Source organism: Myiozetetes cayanensis, unplaced genomic scaffold (genome assembly GCF_022539395.1).
Source record: "Myiozetetes cayanensis isolate MyiCay16 unplaced genomic scaffold, myiCay2020 scf17, whole genome shotgun sequence".
NCBI lineage: Eukaryota > Metazoa > Chordata > Aves > Passeriformes > Tyrannidae > Myiozetetes > Myiozetetes cayanensis.
The window spans coordinates 701656-719504 of record NW_026087378.1 but is presented as its reverse complement, the minus strand read 5'-3'; the positions used below and the strand labels follow the sequence as shown (position 1 = coordinate 719504).

The following is a 17849-nucleotide window of genomic DNA, read 5'->3' as shown; positions in this document are numbered from 1 at the left end:
CTCTTCTGGTGGGTCCAGCATCTTCTGGTGGGTCCAGCAGGTGCTGGGAGCACAGGGAAGGGCTTCATAGCGTAGTGTCAAAAGTAACATGGTCAGAGGAACAGTAAGGGGAGAACAGAGACCATCCCTCAAGCTCTTCCCACTTTTGTCATTATCCTGCCTTGGAGTAGCACCTTGGAGGTAATCAGTGTGTGGCTGAAGGCCCAGCCCTCAGAGATGTTCCAGGTGAGTTAGAGTTTGGTGTCATCAGGGAGGGCCTCCTGTACAGATGTACAGAACAGTTTGGTTCTGGGTAAATCTTTGCTGTGCCCACATCTTGAGTTCACTGTGCAGCCTTGCTTTTCCTCTCTCCAGACTGCAACAGAGTGGTAGAAGTAATAGAGAAAATCCAAAAAAGGTTGTCAAAATACTCAAGGGGGTGGAGAAGCTGTTGCTGTCTTCTGAGAACAGGCTAAGGAGGCAGGGACTACAATCTGGAGAGGAGAAGCTGAGAGGTGATATGATTGAGGTCTTCAAAATCATATGAAAACAAGCCCATGGGAGAAATAAAGGAGGATTTTCACAACGAGAATGGGAAAAGGTTTTTATTTTCAGGCGTGTTGAAAGGGCAGAGGTCAAAGCAGAGACATAAGAAGGAGGGAAGGGACTTCAAAAAAAGAACCATGGCTGTGATCTCTCCATCTCTCTACAGGGTTGCCCTTCTCAAAGAAAACTCATGGTGTCTATGTGCACACCCTCTGCCCAGGGTGATGTGTGACATGTGTGTTTTGTAAATTCACTGGTGAGCCAGGTCATTAAAGCACATCCATTCCTGTTCTCCAGCCATGTTATGGATGAGATCTGCAGCCTGTACATCAAACAGCTGTTGCTGCTCAGAGGGGATGGGAACTCGGAGCGTGTGGTCCATCCCAGCAGAGCATGTCACTGGAGATGTTTTAGCCCAAGGGGTTCAAGGGCTCTCTACAACAAAAGTGACCAGGAGAACTTTTAAGCTTTAATAATACCCAAGGCAAATGCCCCGAAAACCAGACCTGGCTCATTAACATTTCCCTCTCTAAGCAGAGTAGGGGGCAGTTGTGGCAGGCTGGCTGAGGCAGGTGGGGACGTGGCCCAGCTGTAGCTGCTGTGTTGGTGGTGGCTGCATGTCTCCATAGCATGGATCATGGATCATGGCAAGGAAAAGGGCCAAGCACCAAACAAAGCCTGTCGTGTCTTTCTGCTGAAAGCTGCCACCAAAAATTGCTTCTTACTTATACAAAAAAGAGGATGGAAAGGAGTCTTTTAGAAATTGTGATCTTGAGAAGTCTTTGCATGGGCCTGGAAGAAGGTCCTGGGGCACAGAGAGCCCCTCAGAGGTCTGCATTTTGTGGTGGTCAGCAAATGGAGTGTGAAGGGGTGCCTTCTGCCTCAGGGATAAAATTGACTTAGAAAGAGCAGGACCAGGGGTTCCTGACCTGGTTGTCTGAGTGTGTGGGACTGGGGTTCCCTCAGAGGACAGAGATGCTGAGATGCTCCTGGTGTGTGTGCTTTATTCACATTACACTGAGCAAATCCCATCCTGTGGGGTTTTCTCTGGCTGAGGAAGCTGTTCTCAGCCTCTGCTTGCAGCACCACGAGGCAGAGCTGAGCCTGGGCTGGAGCAACCCCAGGCCAATGCCAGTGAAGGTCAAGTGAGTGTGGGGCTGTGTTAGCAAGGGCACAACCAGCAGCTTGAGGCAAGAGCTGTCCCTGCTGTCCAGGGCTTGTGAGTCCCCAGTTACACTCCATGCTGGTGTTGGACCTCCAAGTACAACACAGAAATACATAAACTGAAGGTTGGATTGGATGTGCCTCCAGGTGTCTGCATGGACTCACGAGGCCAAGGGGTTGGTGGCACCTGAGTGGCAGCACAGACTTCTGTCCTCCCCTTCCTGACAGCCTGCACCTCTGTGCACCAGGAGAAAATGTGTTGAGAACACTCACAAGAACTGTCTCATCCCTGATAGCACCAGGAATGCTGCTGGAGGAGCTGGGAAAGGACCACAACAGCCCTTCTCAGCACTGCCCCCACCTTAGGTCCAGCAGAGCATGGTGATGTTCTGGGTGAGACCTTCTGCTACAAATTTACTGAAAGACCCAGAAAGGTCAGTCCTGCCCTGCCCTGCATCTCCCAAGGCTGCACACAAGCAGGTGGAAGGTCCCAGAGTCCTCCTTCCTCTGGGATCTGCACCCCAGCATATCCCAGAGCAGGGTGGTCTGCTTTGCCACCCCTTTCCTTTCCTGACACCCCCACTACCCACTCCCTGCTGTCTGATCTGACTCTGAGGTTTCCTGATGAGCAGCATTTCCTTGTTTTCTTCTTCACTCCCAGCACCACAGGAGCCACATCAGAATGTGCCTCCTCCTCACCCCCTGCACATCCTGTGGTGCCAGGGTGAGGACAGACCCCTCGTGAACACCTCTGCTATGAGGAAAGTCTGAGAGAATTGGGATGGTTCACCTGGAGAAGAGAAGGCTCCAGGGAGACCTTAGAACCCCTTCCAGTACCTAAAAGGGTTCCAAGAGAGCTGAAGAGGGACTTTTCACAAGGGCACAGAGTGACAGGACAAGGGGGAATGGCTCCACTCTGCCAGAGGACAGGGTTAGATGGGATGTTGGGAAGGAATTGTTCTCTGTGAGAGTGGTGAGCCCTGGCACAGGTTGCCCAGAGAAGCTGTGGCTGCCCCATCCCTGGGAGTTTCCAAGACTGGTTGGATGGGGCTTGGAGCAACCTGGGATAGTGGAAGGTGTCCCTGCCCATGGCAGGGGGGTGGAACTAGATGGTCTCTTCCAACCCAAACCATTCTGTGATTCTATCTTGACCAAGCCAGAGGGAATGGGATGCAGGGCAGCAAGGAAAAGCAAGGCTGGTGCAGGAAACAGCCCAGCTCAGCATGAGCTTGAGGAAAAGCTCATGCTCCACTAAGCAGCAGGATTCTTCTCCAAGCCTTCCTGTGTTGCAGCAGCCAAGTGGTTACACAAAACTGAAGTGGGAGCCTTTCCAGTTCCGAACGCAGGGAAGAAAATTAAAAATAAATCATTTCCCACCAGCCATTCAGCTTCAGCAAAAGCTGGGAGACTTCCAGAGCCAGTCCCTGAAAGAGCTGCTGTGTGGTTTCCAACCCCTCACACAATCAGGGCAAACTTTGCTGCATCTCTGCCCGGCCTCTTTGGGACTGGTGCTTCCCTGCAGTGGATGCCAGCCTGGCTTTGCTGGCCCTCCTGCAAATCCAGCCATCATGGGATGGGGTATTTCTGCTCTCCTTCACTCCCAACCAGCCCTGCCCTGTCTCCCTGTGGTCCAGGAGCTGTGCATGACCTGGGGCTGGAGCAGGGAGCTGGTGGCTGTGCTATCCTGTGGCCCTGGGCACATCCCAGTGGTGAGCTGGTGTTGCTGGGATTCTGATAAATGAAGCCAGTAGCAGTTGGCTTGCTTGGGTCTGGCCTGCAGGAGAGGGCAGCATCAAAGTCCACAGGGATGGGGTCCTCAATCCCTTCAGCCTCTGTCCCATCTCTCCCACCAAGCCCCAGCTCTGGGAAGGAGATGGAAAGGCCATGGTTAGCAATGAATCAGGGATGCCTTGGCTTCCCTCAGCATCTTCTACAGCTACAATAGCCTCTTTCTAGCAAGAATCCGTCTTCTTCTGCTTATGTGGGCCTTATAGAGCTGGTCTGGCCCAAATCATGGAGCTCCTGCTTAACAAATCTCTACAACTCAGCAGGTCCATCGCTGTGACCAGTCCTGGCTGGAATATATGCCAGGTCATCCCCTTTTCTTTCCAGACCACTTTTTTATATGCTAACCCATGGACCATGGCTGGGAGCAGTGGACATGCAAGGGATGCCCACCCTACCCACAGGACGTGGGGAAGCAGCAGTGACTTGAGAGGGTGCCTGAGCCTGCAGAAAGGACAAGACTTGTGAAAATCCACTGTTGGGAATGCACATACCACCTTCCAGCCCTTGCCTGCATTGGAGAACACTTTGCAAAGCAGGAACAAGAAGAAATGAGCAGGGATTTGGAGAATACCAGCCTGCAGTCCAACACAGGCAGGCTGTACTGCTTTGGGGCAGTGAAAGGAGCCCCTAAGGGGAATTTCTGAATGCCAGCCCCCACCATCCCTTCCCCCAGTGCTGCAGTGTGTCTCCTCCCAACAGCCTGGCTGAAGCTGTGACAGCTTTGGGCCAGAGGCTGAGCTGCATTTCAGTGCTTTCCAGAGCATACAGAGCAGTGTTGAGAGCCTGTTCTGGGGCTTTGTCCAGAACTGGTGACCTTTCATGCTGGAGGCAGATGTGGACAGTTGCAACCAGCTGTTCCACCATGGTTTGTCTTCCAAGTTGTCCAAGCTGTGGTACCACAGCCTCTCTCCTCTCCCCTTTGCCCATATTCCTTCCCCACACAGGTAGGGATGGCAGCAGGTCATGGGATGGACTGTAGGGTGGAAGGGGCCCTCTGCAGCTGGTGTGGGATGTGGCTGGGCTGCCTGGCTGGGTGTGGCAGGAGTTGGTGTCATGACTTCAGTACAGGGCATCTCCATGAGGAGCTGGGAATGGAGCCACAGACTCCAATTCCAGTTACAATCCAACCTCACGGTTCCTCTGGAGTTTCTGGGAAGCCTCAGCCACTCCTAACCTGTGTGTGCTTCCAGTGGCTGTCCCTGCAAGCATAAATCAAGTAGCTGGTGCCTTGTTGGGTAGTTTGTCATGTGTTGATACACACCCAGCTTGCCTGCAGAGTTCAGGTGCCCAGGGCAGCCTCCCTGCAGGTGTGGGCAATGGAATGTGGATCCAGCAGGAGACATGAAAACCTCAAAGGGGTCAGGAGGCTGGGAGAGGCCTGGATCTCTCCTCCTGACTCTACTCAGATCCCAGCTTGGATACATTGGAATGGGATGGTCTGCCTGGCTCAGCAATAGTCTGTCCCTGCATCCTGCCAGGGCTTCCCCTATTCCAGCAGGAACCCAGGCCATGGAAGAGCATGACTAAGGGTTTAACTATTGACTCCTCAGCCTTCCTTCCAAACCACAAACATCCCAGGGAGACTTCGCAGAGGGTGAAACAGGGGCATAATGCAGTAATAACAAAAATGTTATTTATTTTCTATATTAAAAATGTAAGTTGGTTAAAGTTAGGAGGGATGGCTGGGACATCACTTACTAAGGTTTGCCAATATTTCTTACTCAGGCCTGTCTCCTAACTGCTTTTAGTTTCCTGTTTTCTGGTTGCATACAGCTGTGCCAAGCTTGAGCTATTGGACTGGAATTCAGCTTGGGTGGTGTCTGGTTCCTACTGAAGCTTTTGGATGGATGGCAGGGAATTTCAGCCCAAACCCTTTGGCTAGTTTTAAAAAAAATAGACTAAAAAAACCCCACGTTAAGGAAAAGACCAGCAAAGCTTTGCTGGAAAAGTTCCCCCCAAAGATTTGAGCAGTGGATCAGTGTTGCATGTCTGTACTATACCTTCACTGTGGTAAAGTTAAAATTTGGCCCATGTTAGGGTTTAAGTTTTTCTTGAGGTTACAGTGTGGTTGTGCTCAGGAGAGTGTTGGTAGTTTTGCAAGTAAATTCCTGGAAGATGCTGCATTGGCTTGGCCCTGCTGTCAGTAAATGGAAACACCAAGTGCCTGGGACTGATTTTCTGTCCTGGATTTGGTGGGAAAAAGATTTACAGGTTTTCCATCTTCATTTGGGATGGCAGAAGAACAAGCTAGAAGAGACTTGGCCCATATGTGGGAACCTGAGGGCTTGTTTTGACCTCCCTTGTGAGGGCTCAGCTCCTGCAGGTGGGATTCAGGAGGCTGATGTGCTGGTGTCCCAGGAAGTCTAGGACTATCCTTTCTCTTGTCAGGCTGGCACAGAATGAGGCTGAAGGCCTGCGAGGGCAAGCCCAAGAGAGGGTGTAAGCACATCCCCCCACAGGGACTTGACATGGATATTTGCTGCCAAGCTCCTCCGTGGGCTCTTTCCAGCCACTGGAAAGCAGGTGGCACGTCTGGAGCCTGATCCACCCATCACCTCTAGGAGCACACAGGCAGCAGTGCCCTGTCTCTCTGTCTCCATCAGGTCTATGCAAGTCTGGCCCACAACCTCGGGCAGCTGTCTGTAGGTGACACACCATCAGTGGTGACCTGGCATGCTCCTCCAGCCGGGAGTCACCTCACGGGGAGGCATCACTGCCCGTTCCTGTATTGTACAAAACACCCTGCAGGGAAAATGCTGCTACATCAGTGGCTTTCATAGCTAACCAAAAGCTTCAAAAGCTCTAACCTGGCTCTTGGTTTGTTGGTGGGGCTGGGGAGGGTTGTTGGGGGGGGATCAATCCATGACACGGGTGTCTTGCTCTCTGGATCTGGTGGGTGAAATTGGACATTCAGTGGGATCATCATCAAGTTTCTCCTGAAACCTGCAATCACAGAGTCCCTTTGCTCTGCTTCAGCTGGTCAAGGGGGTTCATGAGATATCAGAAGTCCTACATGAGGAATACTCTTGTAGTGCCACGTCTGAAACCCAGGGAGGTTCGTGCCGAGGGGAGAGCACCTTGCAGTGCTCTGCAGAGAACAGACCCTGGGGTGGGTCTGGGAAACAGCCCAATGTGGAGCAGCAGCAGGGTGGCAGGAGATCAGCAGGAACCTCCTCTCTGGCCTGGGTCTCAGTGTCTGTGCTCCCTCGTTGCAGGCAGGGGCCGTGCCGGGGTCGGGAGCTCCGGGCTGCAGCGGCTGCGGTAGGTGCGGCGATGCTGCGCGCTCTGTGACGGCGGGGGATGCTCACGGATGCGCCTGGAGGAGAGGTAAAACTGCCAGGGTTGCCTCCAGGAGGGACCTGCCCCGTCTCATGACCCTGGCATGTGCAACCCTTGAGGAGGGCTCCACCCCAAACCCGCCCCTGCTGAGCTCTGAACTCCCCACTCCTCCCAGCTGTGGGAACAGAACACAGAGGCAGGGTTAGAGCCGAGGTCCAGGATTGTCTGGGCTGTGGGACCGGAGCAAAATCAGACAGAAATTGGGGTTCCCCTCACGATCTCTCCAGCTCAGCCAGCAGCTCAGCACGTACCTGTGTGGATCTGCCCATACCCAGGCTGTAGAGGAGTGTTTAGGTCCAAATCCCACCTTTCCCTTGCTCAAGAGGAACTGGCAGCAGAGAGGAAGGAGGCTGCTGACATCTCCACAGGGTGAGGGGTTGTAAGGGCAGAGGCAGTTGCAGCCCTGCACTCCTTGTTACCATGAACTGATTGAGCGCTGAGCTGGCCAAGCAATTAGTGATTGTCCTGCTAATGAGAGCTGCAGCTCAGCAAGTCAGAGCACCCAGAGCCCATTGCTGACCCCTGAACACCCTCATGGCTGCTCAGAGAAGAGGTATAATCTCTGGTTTACTGAGCAACATGTTCCACTGCCTCACCACCCTCACAGTCAAGAATTTCTTCCTAAACTCTAATCTAAACTTGCTCTCTGTCAGTGTGAAGCCATTCCCCCCGTCCTGTCACTCTGTGCCCTTGTGAAAAGTCCCTTTCCAGCTCTCTTAGAGCCCCTTTAGGCACTGGAAGGGGTTCTAAGGTCTCCCTGGAGCTTTGTTTCCTCTAGGCTGGACAACCCCATGAAGACACATAATGTTTTAAAAATATCTGTGAAGACACATATTGTTTCAAACCAAAATCAGCTGGTACAGTGGCCCAGCCCGGAGGCCATACAGAATACTCCTGCTTCCAGAAGTATTTCTGGTGGCACTGGATTGCAACTGGGGGGATTACCAATGGAGAAAAGCTTACCTGGCACTGTGGGGTTACAGCCCACAGCCAAGGATGCTGCTCATAAGACTTGCAAGCTTTGCATCAACAGGCATGTTTGCCAATAAAGTACCTTTTTTTTTATTCTTTTTTTTTTTTTTAATCAAAAAGCTACTTGTCTTGTTTGGTGCAATGAGACAAGCGTCCTTCCCTTGCCCTACAGAGAGAGCATCCCAGGGTACATTCAGTCAGGATGCTTTTGCCAGAGTTTTAGCTGGCAGCTTGTGACAGCCTTCAGCAGCACTTGTGTGCCGGGAAAGGAGAAGTGGTGCTCTGGCAGGCAGGACTGCCAAGTCAGCAAGGAGAATCACACAGGTTGGCACCTCACAGCTGCTTTGAAGTGTTAGAAAAAGAATAAATCACACCTATTGCCTGCTTCACCTATTTCTCCTATTTCTGGTGGATGGGGAATACTAGGGAGTAGCACCCTGATAGCCAGCCTGGGAAAGGCAGCAGTGCCACGTTCCTGTCCCCAGCCCTGGGCACTAACATCCTGCATGGGACAGGTCTCTTGTGCTGAGGCTGGGGTTGCCTTCCACACCACAAATAACCCAAACTCTGGAGAAGCAAGCCATGTAAAGTGCCAAAGCCTCAAGCTGAACCCCTGCAGCTATTCCTCCTCCTCCAGCTGCATGGGTGCAGCTCTCCATGTGATGAAGGCAGGAGATGCTGGCTGGCAAGGGTTCCTGCCTTTGAACAGGAGCACAGACCCTGGCAGGTGCCCACAGGGTTTATGGGGGCAGCAGGAGAAGGTGGGTGTCCGGGCCCCAATGTCTCAGGGCCACAGGAGCAGATTTTCCTCTCTGGATCTCCCTGTGCCGGGTGGTCCTTAAGGTCCTTCCTTACTTTTACGCCGAGGATTTGGGAGGGGGGTGGGGGCTTCAAATTGCTACTCCAGTGCTATCAAAATCCTGTCCCTTTCTGACAGCCCTTGGCGGTGTCCATGACACACTTTCTTTTCCCTTGTAGGTAGTACCGAGCCTGAGCTGAGCGCGGGGAGCGATCCCGCAAGCGCTGGGACAACGAGCGGAACATGAGCGAGAGCAGCCCCGTCCCACGGTCTGCCGAGCGCCAGGAGTGCGAGCCGCATTCCTCGGGCTCGCCGCCGGCCCCGCCGTCCTGCAGCGATGGGGACGAGCAGCTCGGCCAGCCCCCGGAGCCTGCCAGCGGCAGAGCCAGCCCCCGGCACGATGATGCTCAGCCCTCCCGAGCGGAGGGGGAGCGCGGGGCCCCGCGGGACGAACATCTGGAAGCGGTGACAGAGCCAGGCGAGAGGCACAGCGAGGCACAGGGACAAGGGACAGGCGCTGCCAGCCAGAGCGCCCCTGAGGACGGGGCAGTGCTGGCCAACGGGGTGGACACAGCGCCGGTCACGGGGCCGGAGCAGCCGCAGCAGCAGCAGCAGGACGGGGACATTCCCAGCCGGAGCAGCCCGGATTTGGGGGAGAGGGGCTCCCCCAGCCCGGAGATACCTAGAGGGGCCCTGAGCAAGGAGCGGTGGCACAGCGTCCTGGGGTCCTCGGAGGCTCTCAGCGCTGACGAGGCTGAGGAGCAGTTCGGGTGAGTGCGGAGCCGTCGTAGCGTCGGCTCAGGGCTGGTTTATGTGTGTGTTGTTTTCAAGGCTCCTTGGTTCGAGTTACTCTGCTCCGTGTGTAACTCATCAGTTTAAGAAGCTGCAGCTGCTCTCATGGCTGACTGTGGCTTTTCACTCTTGTTTCTCTCTGGGCTTCTCGCAGAGTTTTCCCCTGTTCGTGACGTTTCTCTCTGGGCTTCTCACGCAGTTTTTCCCTCTTACAAATGCAGAAAAGCTGTGATTAGAGCCAGCCCACAGAGTCACTAAAGTGAAGGAGAAGCTTTTGGGATCTCGAGGATACTGGGAGCCGGTTGTACTCACTTTGGGCGTGTCTCACAAGTTGGGAATTCAGCTGCAGCACTCAGGGCAGAGTTACCTGAGACTATTTAGGGCAAGTAGAACAGCCTGGGGATGGTGTAGAGCCAGGCTGGTCTGGGGGGCTTGGTGTGCCCTGGAAGTCCCTGGTAGTCCAGTTCTGGCAGTCCTTGTGCTAGCAGGTGACAGCTGTGCATCCAAGAGAGGGCAAGGCACTGAGTTTTGCTCTCTGCTGCACCTGTGGCAGGTGTTACCAATACCTGGGCAAAGGGCAGCAGTGTGAGACAAAAGATATGAGTGTCATCCTACTCTCAAGTGCCTGAGACAAACCAGCACATGTGCAATGTCCCTCGGTGCCAGAGTCCTCTCTGCTGTCAGCCTGGCTCACAGGAGGACTCTCCAGGCTGGGGCAGATCTTATGCCTCTACAAGTTTCTAGACCTCCCTGGGGCTCTGCAGGTTGGGGGCTGAGGGAGAATGACTGGTCACTGGGATGAGGTGGGGTGCTTCCCATGCCATTCTCGTGGGAGATGCTTCCCTTTGCCACCAGAAATCAGCCAGGACTCTGGAATTGTAGCCCCCCAGGGTTGATGCCTGTTGTGAATTTTATAGCCCTGCCTGTGTACCTACCCCGGGGTGGGAGAGATGCTGCAAGCAGGAGGGGCTGGGAAGAGGAGCACATATCCCAAAGGTGCATGGCCTTCTGAAGAGAAGGTGTGGAAAGGAGAGGGTGGCCAAGGTGGCCTGTGGAACAGCTCCTGGCATTAGCCCAGTGCAGGCTCCAGGCTGAGCTGGTTGTTCAGAGCACTGTCTAGAGTGTGGGCAGGAGTGTCAGCAGAGCTGGGGAGCCACACAGGGTGTGGGCTGATGGCAGGAGTCCCTCCTTTGCCTCTCTGGTGCTGAACAGGCTCCTCTATAAAAAGCTGGTGGTTTGTTTTACTCAAGGCCCCCCACAAGAAGCAGCAGCACCATTCCAACAAACACAGCTGAAGGTATTGAAGAGTGTCCAGTGCAGGCTGCTGCTGTGTGGAGAGCTCAGGGAGCCTGTCCCCAGGCAGGTCCCACGAGCCCTATAAGCTATGCAGGCAGATCTTGAATATCTGCAAGTCTCTCAGGTTTCAAGGGAATCATATTTGCTTGGTAGGTGGCTCCCTGGCAGAGGCTATGAGTTCAAGAGGAAGCTAGGAGTGGCCAGAGAATGCTGCTGCAACCACTGGAAGTGCAATTATTTTAAGGTACTTGGGCATGAATTGGGAGAAGTGGCAGGCTGAGGATTTGGAGATGATGCAACCTGACTGGGCTCTGCATGCACAGCCCGTGATCTTATGCTCTAAACATATTCACTTGGATAGCAAATAAGTCTTTGGGGAAGCTGAATGCACAAGGGACAAGTCACACGCTATATTCAAAGGCAGAAGGGCAGCTGGAAAACTTCAGGGACGCAGCTGAAATCTGGGAAAGCACTTATTGCCTGTGGATGGGGTGAGCTCGCTGTGTTCGAGCTCATCAGGGCTTTGACCACCACTCTTTGGGCTAAATGGCAGAAAAGTGTGGCTGGGCCAAGCACAGCAGGGAGCTGGTCTGCCCTGCCTGTATGGACTGTCTGGCCCTCCTGGATCAATGTGGGTCAGCAAGAGCGAAGCTGACAGATGGACCGAGGCACTGGGAAGTCACTGTCATCCTGCATCACCTCTGAGTTTTCCTCAGGTTTTTTTTCTCCCTTTGGGGAGTTGCAGTTTCTGCAATGACCCATTCTGGATATAGGAGAACCAAGCCTGATGTTTTACTGATGAGCAGTCAAGTATTTGTTCCTGATGACAAATCACTTGTCATCATCCACATATTGCTGCTGGATGCATTTTGTCCCTGAATTTTGAAGTACTTTAGAAGGAGGGGATGAGTCCTGCTCTTCCCACTGAAGCAATGGAGAATTAAAGGAGGAAAAATCATCCAAGGTCTTCACTCCATGGTGGAGCTGGAGAAAAGAGCCATTACTGCCCTGCTGAAGGCAGGTTAGTGTGTCTGTGCAGGAAATGGTTGGTAAAAAACTCCAGGAAACACAGCCAAAGCTTTAGTGCTTGTGCTGCAGTTTGTCATCAACTGAATCCCTTTTTCCCCTTTCTGGTTTATCCCATGGCATCCATTGCCAGACTAACACATTGTTTGTCAGAGCCCCATGTTCCTGTCGTTGTGGCTGTGTTGCCTAGAGATCTTTCACCTTCCCAGAAGCCCCCAACATTGGCCCTGCTGCTCTCAGGGAGGTCACAGCTCTGCAGCCAAACTGAGAGCCCACCAGGGAATGATGCTCTCTTCTTTCAGTCCCATGAACTCATGCAAAAAAAGTCAAAATTTTAATAGAGAAATCCCCACATTTGACTTGTAGACACACTTAGTCCCTGCAGTTTTGGGGCTGCAGCCTTTACCCACACAGTTCATCCCATGGTAACCTATAGCTGTTGAAAAATTCAAATTCCATCATATAAAGTTTCAGAGAAACTTTGCAAAAAGTCTGCGGTGCATAGGCAAGAAAATCCCTGATTTCCATCATGTCCTTCTCTGGCAGGACTTCCCCACTCCACCAACACAGCGAACTTGTGACAGCAGGTTGAACATGAGTCACACTACTGGGGTGTCCTGTGCAGGGCCAGGAGCTGGACTCGATGATCTTTGTGGGTCCCTTCCAACTCAGGACATTCTGTGGTTCTATGATTCTCTGACAGGCTGTACTTTATTACAACTAATTAACTGATGAGAAATGAAATGTAAAAGACTCAGTGCATCCAACTGCAGGGTGGTTCAGCTCAGCCACCACCAGGTGCCCTGCTCTGTGTGCCTCACTGTGAGCAACAGAGCGGCATTCCAGAGATGGGGAAGGCAGCGCAGGCAATTTGATACCGTGTTCCTGCAATACACTTACAAAACCTTGTGGTTGCAATGCAAATAAATACACAACTCCTTATTTCAGCAAAGCAGTTGCCTTCCCTGCTGTGTAATAAGTAGGTGACACCTCCCCGTGGGGAGGCAATGTCAGGTTCATTCACACGAGCGAGGTCTTTCCCTGTCTCCTACCTTAGCCTGGCTTTCCTTGTATGGGATGCAGATGGTCCTCCTGGATTAGTGAAAGCTGTACAGTCTCTTTGTCCTCTGTGTTCTCTGGGACTGTGCAAGGAGAGATGTGATGTGCTTGATGCCCACTGAGAGGGACTTTTCACAGAGGGACTTTCACAGAATGAAGGGGAATGGTCTTGAGATGAAGGACAGGGATAGATTAGAGATAAAAAAGGAATTCTTCCCTGTGGGGGTGGGGAGGCCCTGGCACAGGTTGCCCAGAGAAGCTGTGGCTGCCCCAGCCCTGGAAGTGTTCAAGGCCAGATTGGAGCAACCTGGGCTAGTGGAAGGTGTCCCTGCCCATGGCAGGGGGTGGAATGCTGGGACATTTGCAGGGACACAGACTTTCTCCCTTTGCTACCTGCTATGAGTTTGGGCTCAAGGGATAAGTAAAGGTCTGGAATATACAAGGTCTGTGGTGTGAACAGTCAGTGGAAATGATTCTGTTCAGTGTGGGGAGAGAGTGGAGCTGTCTGGCTTGGGGTTATGGCAGTGGGACCTGCTAAGTAAAGACCAGGAGGTGCAGGGCTTGACGGCTGTTCATGGGTGTGATAGCCAGGAGCACCCAGGAGAACACCTACAGGCACAGCTGCTGTGCACAGCACCCTGGAAACGCCTGCTGTTCCCCCAACCTCATGGGGATGGGCCCTCCTGCACAGGTGCCCCCACACAAAGCCATTCCTTTGGTGGTTGGACTGAAGCAATGAGGGCCAAGGGGTGATGTTGTAGCTCTCTTGGAGCACCTGCAGAAACCACGAAGCCCCAGGGTTTTCTTTGGTGCATGGAGGACACAGAGGCTGAGTAGGGGAAGGGACATGGGAGTTCACTGGGGATAGAGGCTGTTGCAAGAAGTTTGGCAACTGGATAGACTGCCAGGCAGCTCCAGAATTCCCATCTCTGGGTGTAATTTGGGCTGGAAAGTCCTTCCTGTCACAAGGAGGTGAAGGTTTTAAGGTTCCTCCTGCTTTGTGGAAGGAGATCTTTCCAGTCCACATTGTCATGGCCAGGCACTGCAGTTCACCCTTCAGGGAAGGATGGATTTGTGAAGACAAGCAGTCCTGGGGATGAGGGCTCTTTGGGCTGGAGCTGCTGCCCTCTGTCTCCTTTCTGCTCTTTTGGGGCATGGCCAGCTCTGATGAACTGGGTGACAGTTTTCTAAAGCCTTGAGTCAAGGCTTTAGAATCCCTTGAATCCCATAATCCTTGAAGTCAAGGGATTATGAAAGTCTCTGGATTCATGTAAGCTTTTACCCATTTGGCTGCAGAGCTGGGCTTGGAAACAGCCTCTCTGATGGCTCAGACATCAGAGGGGACTTCAAAGGGTGCAAAAACTAGGGGTTTGGGGCCTGTCAGGTCTCATGACTGGTGGAAGCCACACATGGTTGTCGCCCTCCTTGTACAGCCTTTCAGGTGGGTCTGTCCTGCTCCCTGTTGTGATGTGTGACCAGCCTGCAGCATCTCAAGGAAGGGAAGGTAGCATGGCACAGCCATTTCATGGGCCCTGACCTGCTTGGGTTCCTCAGCCTCTTGGCACACTGAGAAATAAGAAACCCGAGAGCAGAGCTGGCCTCTGCTTTTCAGTGGCTCTCACCCTGGCACGTCAGAAACAGGAAAATCTACCTTTGCTCAAATTCTTTTCCATGAGCACTTTTATTGCAGAGGTGGGGAACAAGAAGCCTGATAGCTGACTTGTGCCCACTCCTCAGTGCTACAACAGGGCTATGTGCTCCTCTGGCCCGCAGTCTTCCCTCCTTACACTGTTATTTTCTGTTAGTTGTCCATTGTCCCTGCCATGCTACGACAGTTTTTGGTTGTTGTGGATTCTTGGGGTGAAGAGATGCCTGTTGGCAGAGTACCTCCCGTCCTGCAGGCGTGTTCAGCAGTAGATAAAAGGCTGTTTTAGATCCAAATCCAAGCCAGAGCACCATGTGGGCTGCTGTGAGGAGAGTGAACTCCGTGGCAGGTGGAGGAAATGTTCCTTAGCTTTTACCTGTGTCACCCATGAGCTGTGGGACTGTGACAGGGCAAATCAGTGGCTGCTGGGAGTGGGGGAGGAAGGTTTCACCTGAGACCCTGGGGTATTTCAGGCAGGTCCTACTCTGTTCCATGAGCTCTCCAGGTCTCTCAGACAGAGGCTGTTGCTGGATTTGACTCAGATTAATTCTCCCAGTGTGGGTTTGTTTGAGATGTGTGCTGGAATGAGTGCCCCTGCATGCAAAGCCAAGCTGACAGTCATCCAGCAATCCTGGAAGCTGTGCTTGTAGGTTCTTGCATCTCACAGCCTGTAATTCTGTGCCTGAATCCCCCAGGCCATCTGTAAAGCAGGATGGAGCCTCCCCAGCCTGGGTGTGTGTCCACCACCTTTCACATCCCTCTCAGTGGAGAGAGCACTATTTGGAGGCAGCCTTGCACTTCCAGGGTGCCTCATTCAAGGGAAGAGGCTGAAGTTACAGCACGTGGATTGCTCCCTGAAAGCTTCTGGATTTCCTCCTCTGTAAAAGGGATCAAAGACATTTGCTGCTGACATCCAAACTTAGATGAAATATCCTCAGCCTTCAGGATTTTCGTGCTTTTGAAGTAGCCGTAATTGGAACACTTAAAGGAAGATTAAATCCATTCTGGCATTGGATCCAGTAGCAGGTGTCATGTGCAAATGTCTCTAGTTCAGAGGTCTGGCTTTTTACTGGGACATGAGCAAATTAAGGGTTGATTGGGCCTCTGGGATTGCTAATCACAAAACTCTGCCTTTTTTCAGCTGTAGAAACTGCTAATAAAATAGGGAACCAAGCAGGTTAAACCACAGAAAGGTCCCAAGGGCCTGTAATCACAGGTTCCATTTCTGCCTCTTCTCCTGCCTCCCAGCTCCAAGTGGAACAGGGCAAGAATTGTCTTGACAGTATTTCTGTGTTTCCCCTTTTGTTCCAGGTTCGCCTCTGGCGATGCCAAGCTGAGCTGCAGCGACGATGACAGGGAGCATTTTCAATTCAAAGACATCAGGGATGGCTTCAGCTCGACCTTTGAGAAGATTGTTGAGTCTGACCTTATGAAAGGGACATACTACAGCAGCCTGGACTCTCTGGACGTGCTGTCCCTCACAGACGAGACCGACAGCTGTGTCAGCTTTGAGGCCCCGCTCACCCCGCTGATCCAGCAAAGGGCCAAGGAAAGCCCCGAGCTCCTGGAGCAGAAACTGGCAGCCCAGCAGAGAGAAGCCCTTCACCACATGGCTGCTGACAAGCAAGAGCAGGGAGCAGCAAAGCCAGCAGAGGGGGATTTTGGGAGCCCTCTAAGGCACTCCATTACCAGCAGCAGGTCAGAGAACGTGCTGAGCAGGTTGTCCCTGAAGAGTATCCCAAATGGGTTCCACGTGGAGGGGTCGGAGGAAGATGCCACCAAGATCATTAACTCCATCAGGTAAGACAGGGAATTTCTTGGGCAGTGGCTGCTTGTCTTATGGGATCCCAGTCCAGGAGCAAGGCTCAGTGGATGCGTTAGAGATGGAGCTGCTCCTTTATCCCTTGTGCTTCCTGTCTTGTGTTGTCATGGCTGAGACCAAACACCACCAGGAAAAGCTTTGCTGCCTGTAGGTTAGGACTGCACTGGGGACCAAGGTCTCATCCAGTCAGTCCAGCAGGGCTGTGTCTGAGTCCTCCCTGTGCTCAAAACCAGGACCCCAAACCACAGGTGAGCTGCAGGATCCTGAGGAGTCCTGTGATCCCAGGAAAAGCCAAAGCTCTGCAGTTGGTGGTCATGTTGGCTCTGGAGGGCATCACCATCCTTCTGGCTGCTCACAAACCCTGTCTGTCCCTACAGCAGGGGAAGCTGAGGCTCCTCTGGGCAGCCCCCGACTTGTCTGCCTGACACCTTGGCAGGTTGGGGGCAGTCAGGTGCACTCCCAAATGTGCTCTGAAGTGCAGGGAAGCCTCAGGGCTTCCTTTTGAACTGAGTACCCCTGTAAAAGCCTCCCTAAAGGTTCTTCTGCAAGCAGTGAGGAGATCAGCAGAGACTTCATCCTCTGCACCAGCTCAGACCCAGTCCATCATCCCTGGGAGGCAGCAGCTCATCTGTAGGGCACTTCCCTGCATGAGGCAGAGCAACTAGCTCATGGCAGAGATGGAGCAAGGTTCTGTGTCCAGCTCCCAGGCCTTCAGTGAGCCACACTGATCAAAAACGAATCAATAGGTGCTATAACTGGCCCTGGACAGGAAAATAAAGGGCTGTATCCCCACCTCCATGGTGCCAGCAGGGCTGCTCAGAGTGTTGTCCATGGCAACAGTTGGCCATGAGGCCAGCAGGCAGCTGGGAGAGGAGTAGCCCATCTGTAACAGCAGGTTTGGTGTCAGTCCCCTTGACACCATTTGTACAAGTGCAGTTCCTCCTCCTCAGCAAATAACCTGAACTGAAAAGCATATTATCTGTCCCTAAAATTCCCTCAATGTCCACAGTTTGGTATCCCTTCCCAAACCAGGGGAGAGAGAGGAAGCTTCAAAAGGTGTTGGGGCTGCTTACTTTGATACATCCTCATTACTCAGGGAGAAGTGACTCTCTCTGCAGCCTTTAATTTGAAATTAAATTGTGCCATTTCATTTGACTTGTCCAATGTCCTGTGAAGGAAGACAATGCACAGGTACCCCCCAAAATACCAAGCAGTGGAAGGATTGTAGGAAAATTTATTTCCAAAGTGGAGAACACTGGACTTAAAAAACATCATCCTCAACAGTGTTTCAAACACCAGGCCTGGGGAAAGACACACCTCCTGCTCTTCTCGGGGCTTTAATCATCCCTGGATCCCCCCAAGGTGAGGGCCCTTAAACATGTCTGCAAGTACTTATCTTTTTCTCATACCAGGGAGAGTTTCTCTGGAATGTAGGAGAAGAAAACATCTAAAACTGGCTCGGGGAAAAATGGCTCATCCAGGCAGGAAAGTCTTCCTAAGTGAAATAAACCCTGATCTCCTCATGATAAACCATCCAGAAGGATCTTCCACCCTTACAGTCCACCTCATAAACACGTGGGGTTTTCATATTTTTTTGGTGAGGGCGAGAAGAAACCGAAATG

General features: G+C 52.6%; 1 protein-coding gene across 2 annotated transcripts in view; it reads left to right on the top strand.

Annotated features, from left to right (window-relative positions):
• Positions 1-17849, top strand: part of PSD2 (pleckstrin and Sec7 domain containing 2) — a 64927-nt gene that overhangs the window by 14280 nt on the left and 32798 nt on the right. The window contains exons 2-4 of one of the 2 annotated variants that reach the window (XM_050312044.1): positions 6693-6804; positions 8767-9357; positions 15717-16205. In XM_050312044.1, coding sequence (XP_050168001.1) covers positions 8831-9357; positions 15717-16205 — 1016 coding nt within the window. In that variant the 5' untranslated portion in view covers positions 6693-6804; positions 8767-8830. The remainder of the gene's footprint in view (positions 1-6692; positions 6805-8766; positions 9358-15716; positions 16206-17849) is intronic. The other variant, XM_050312043.1, reaches the window with a different exon arrangement.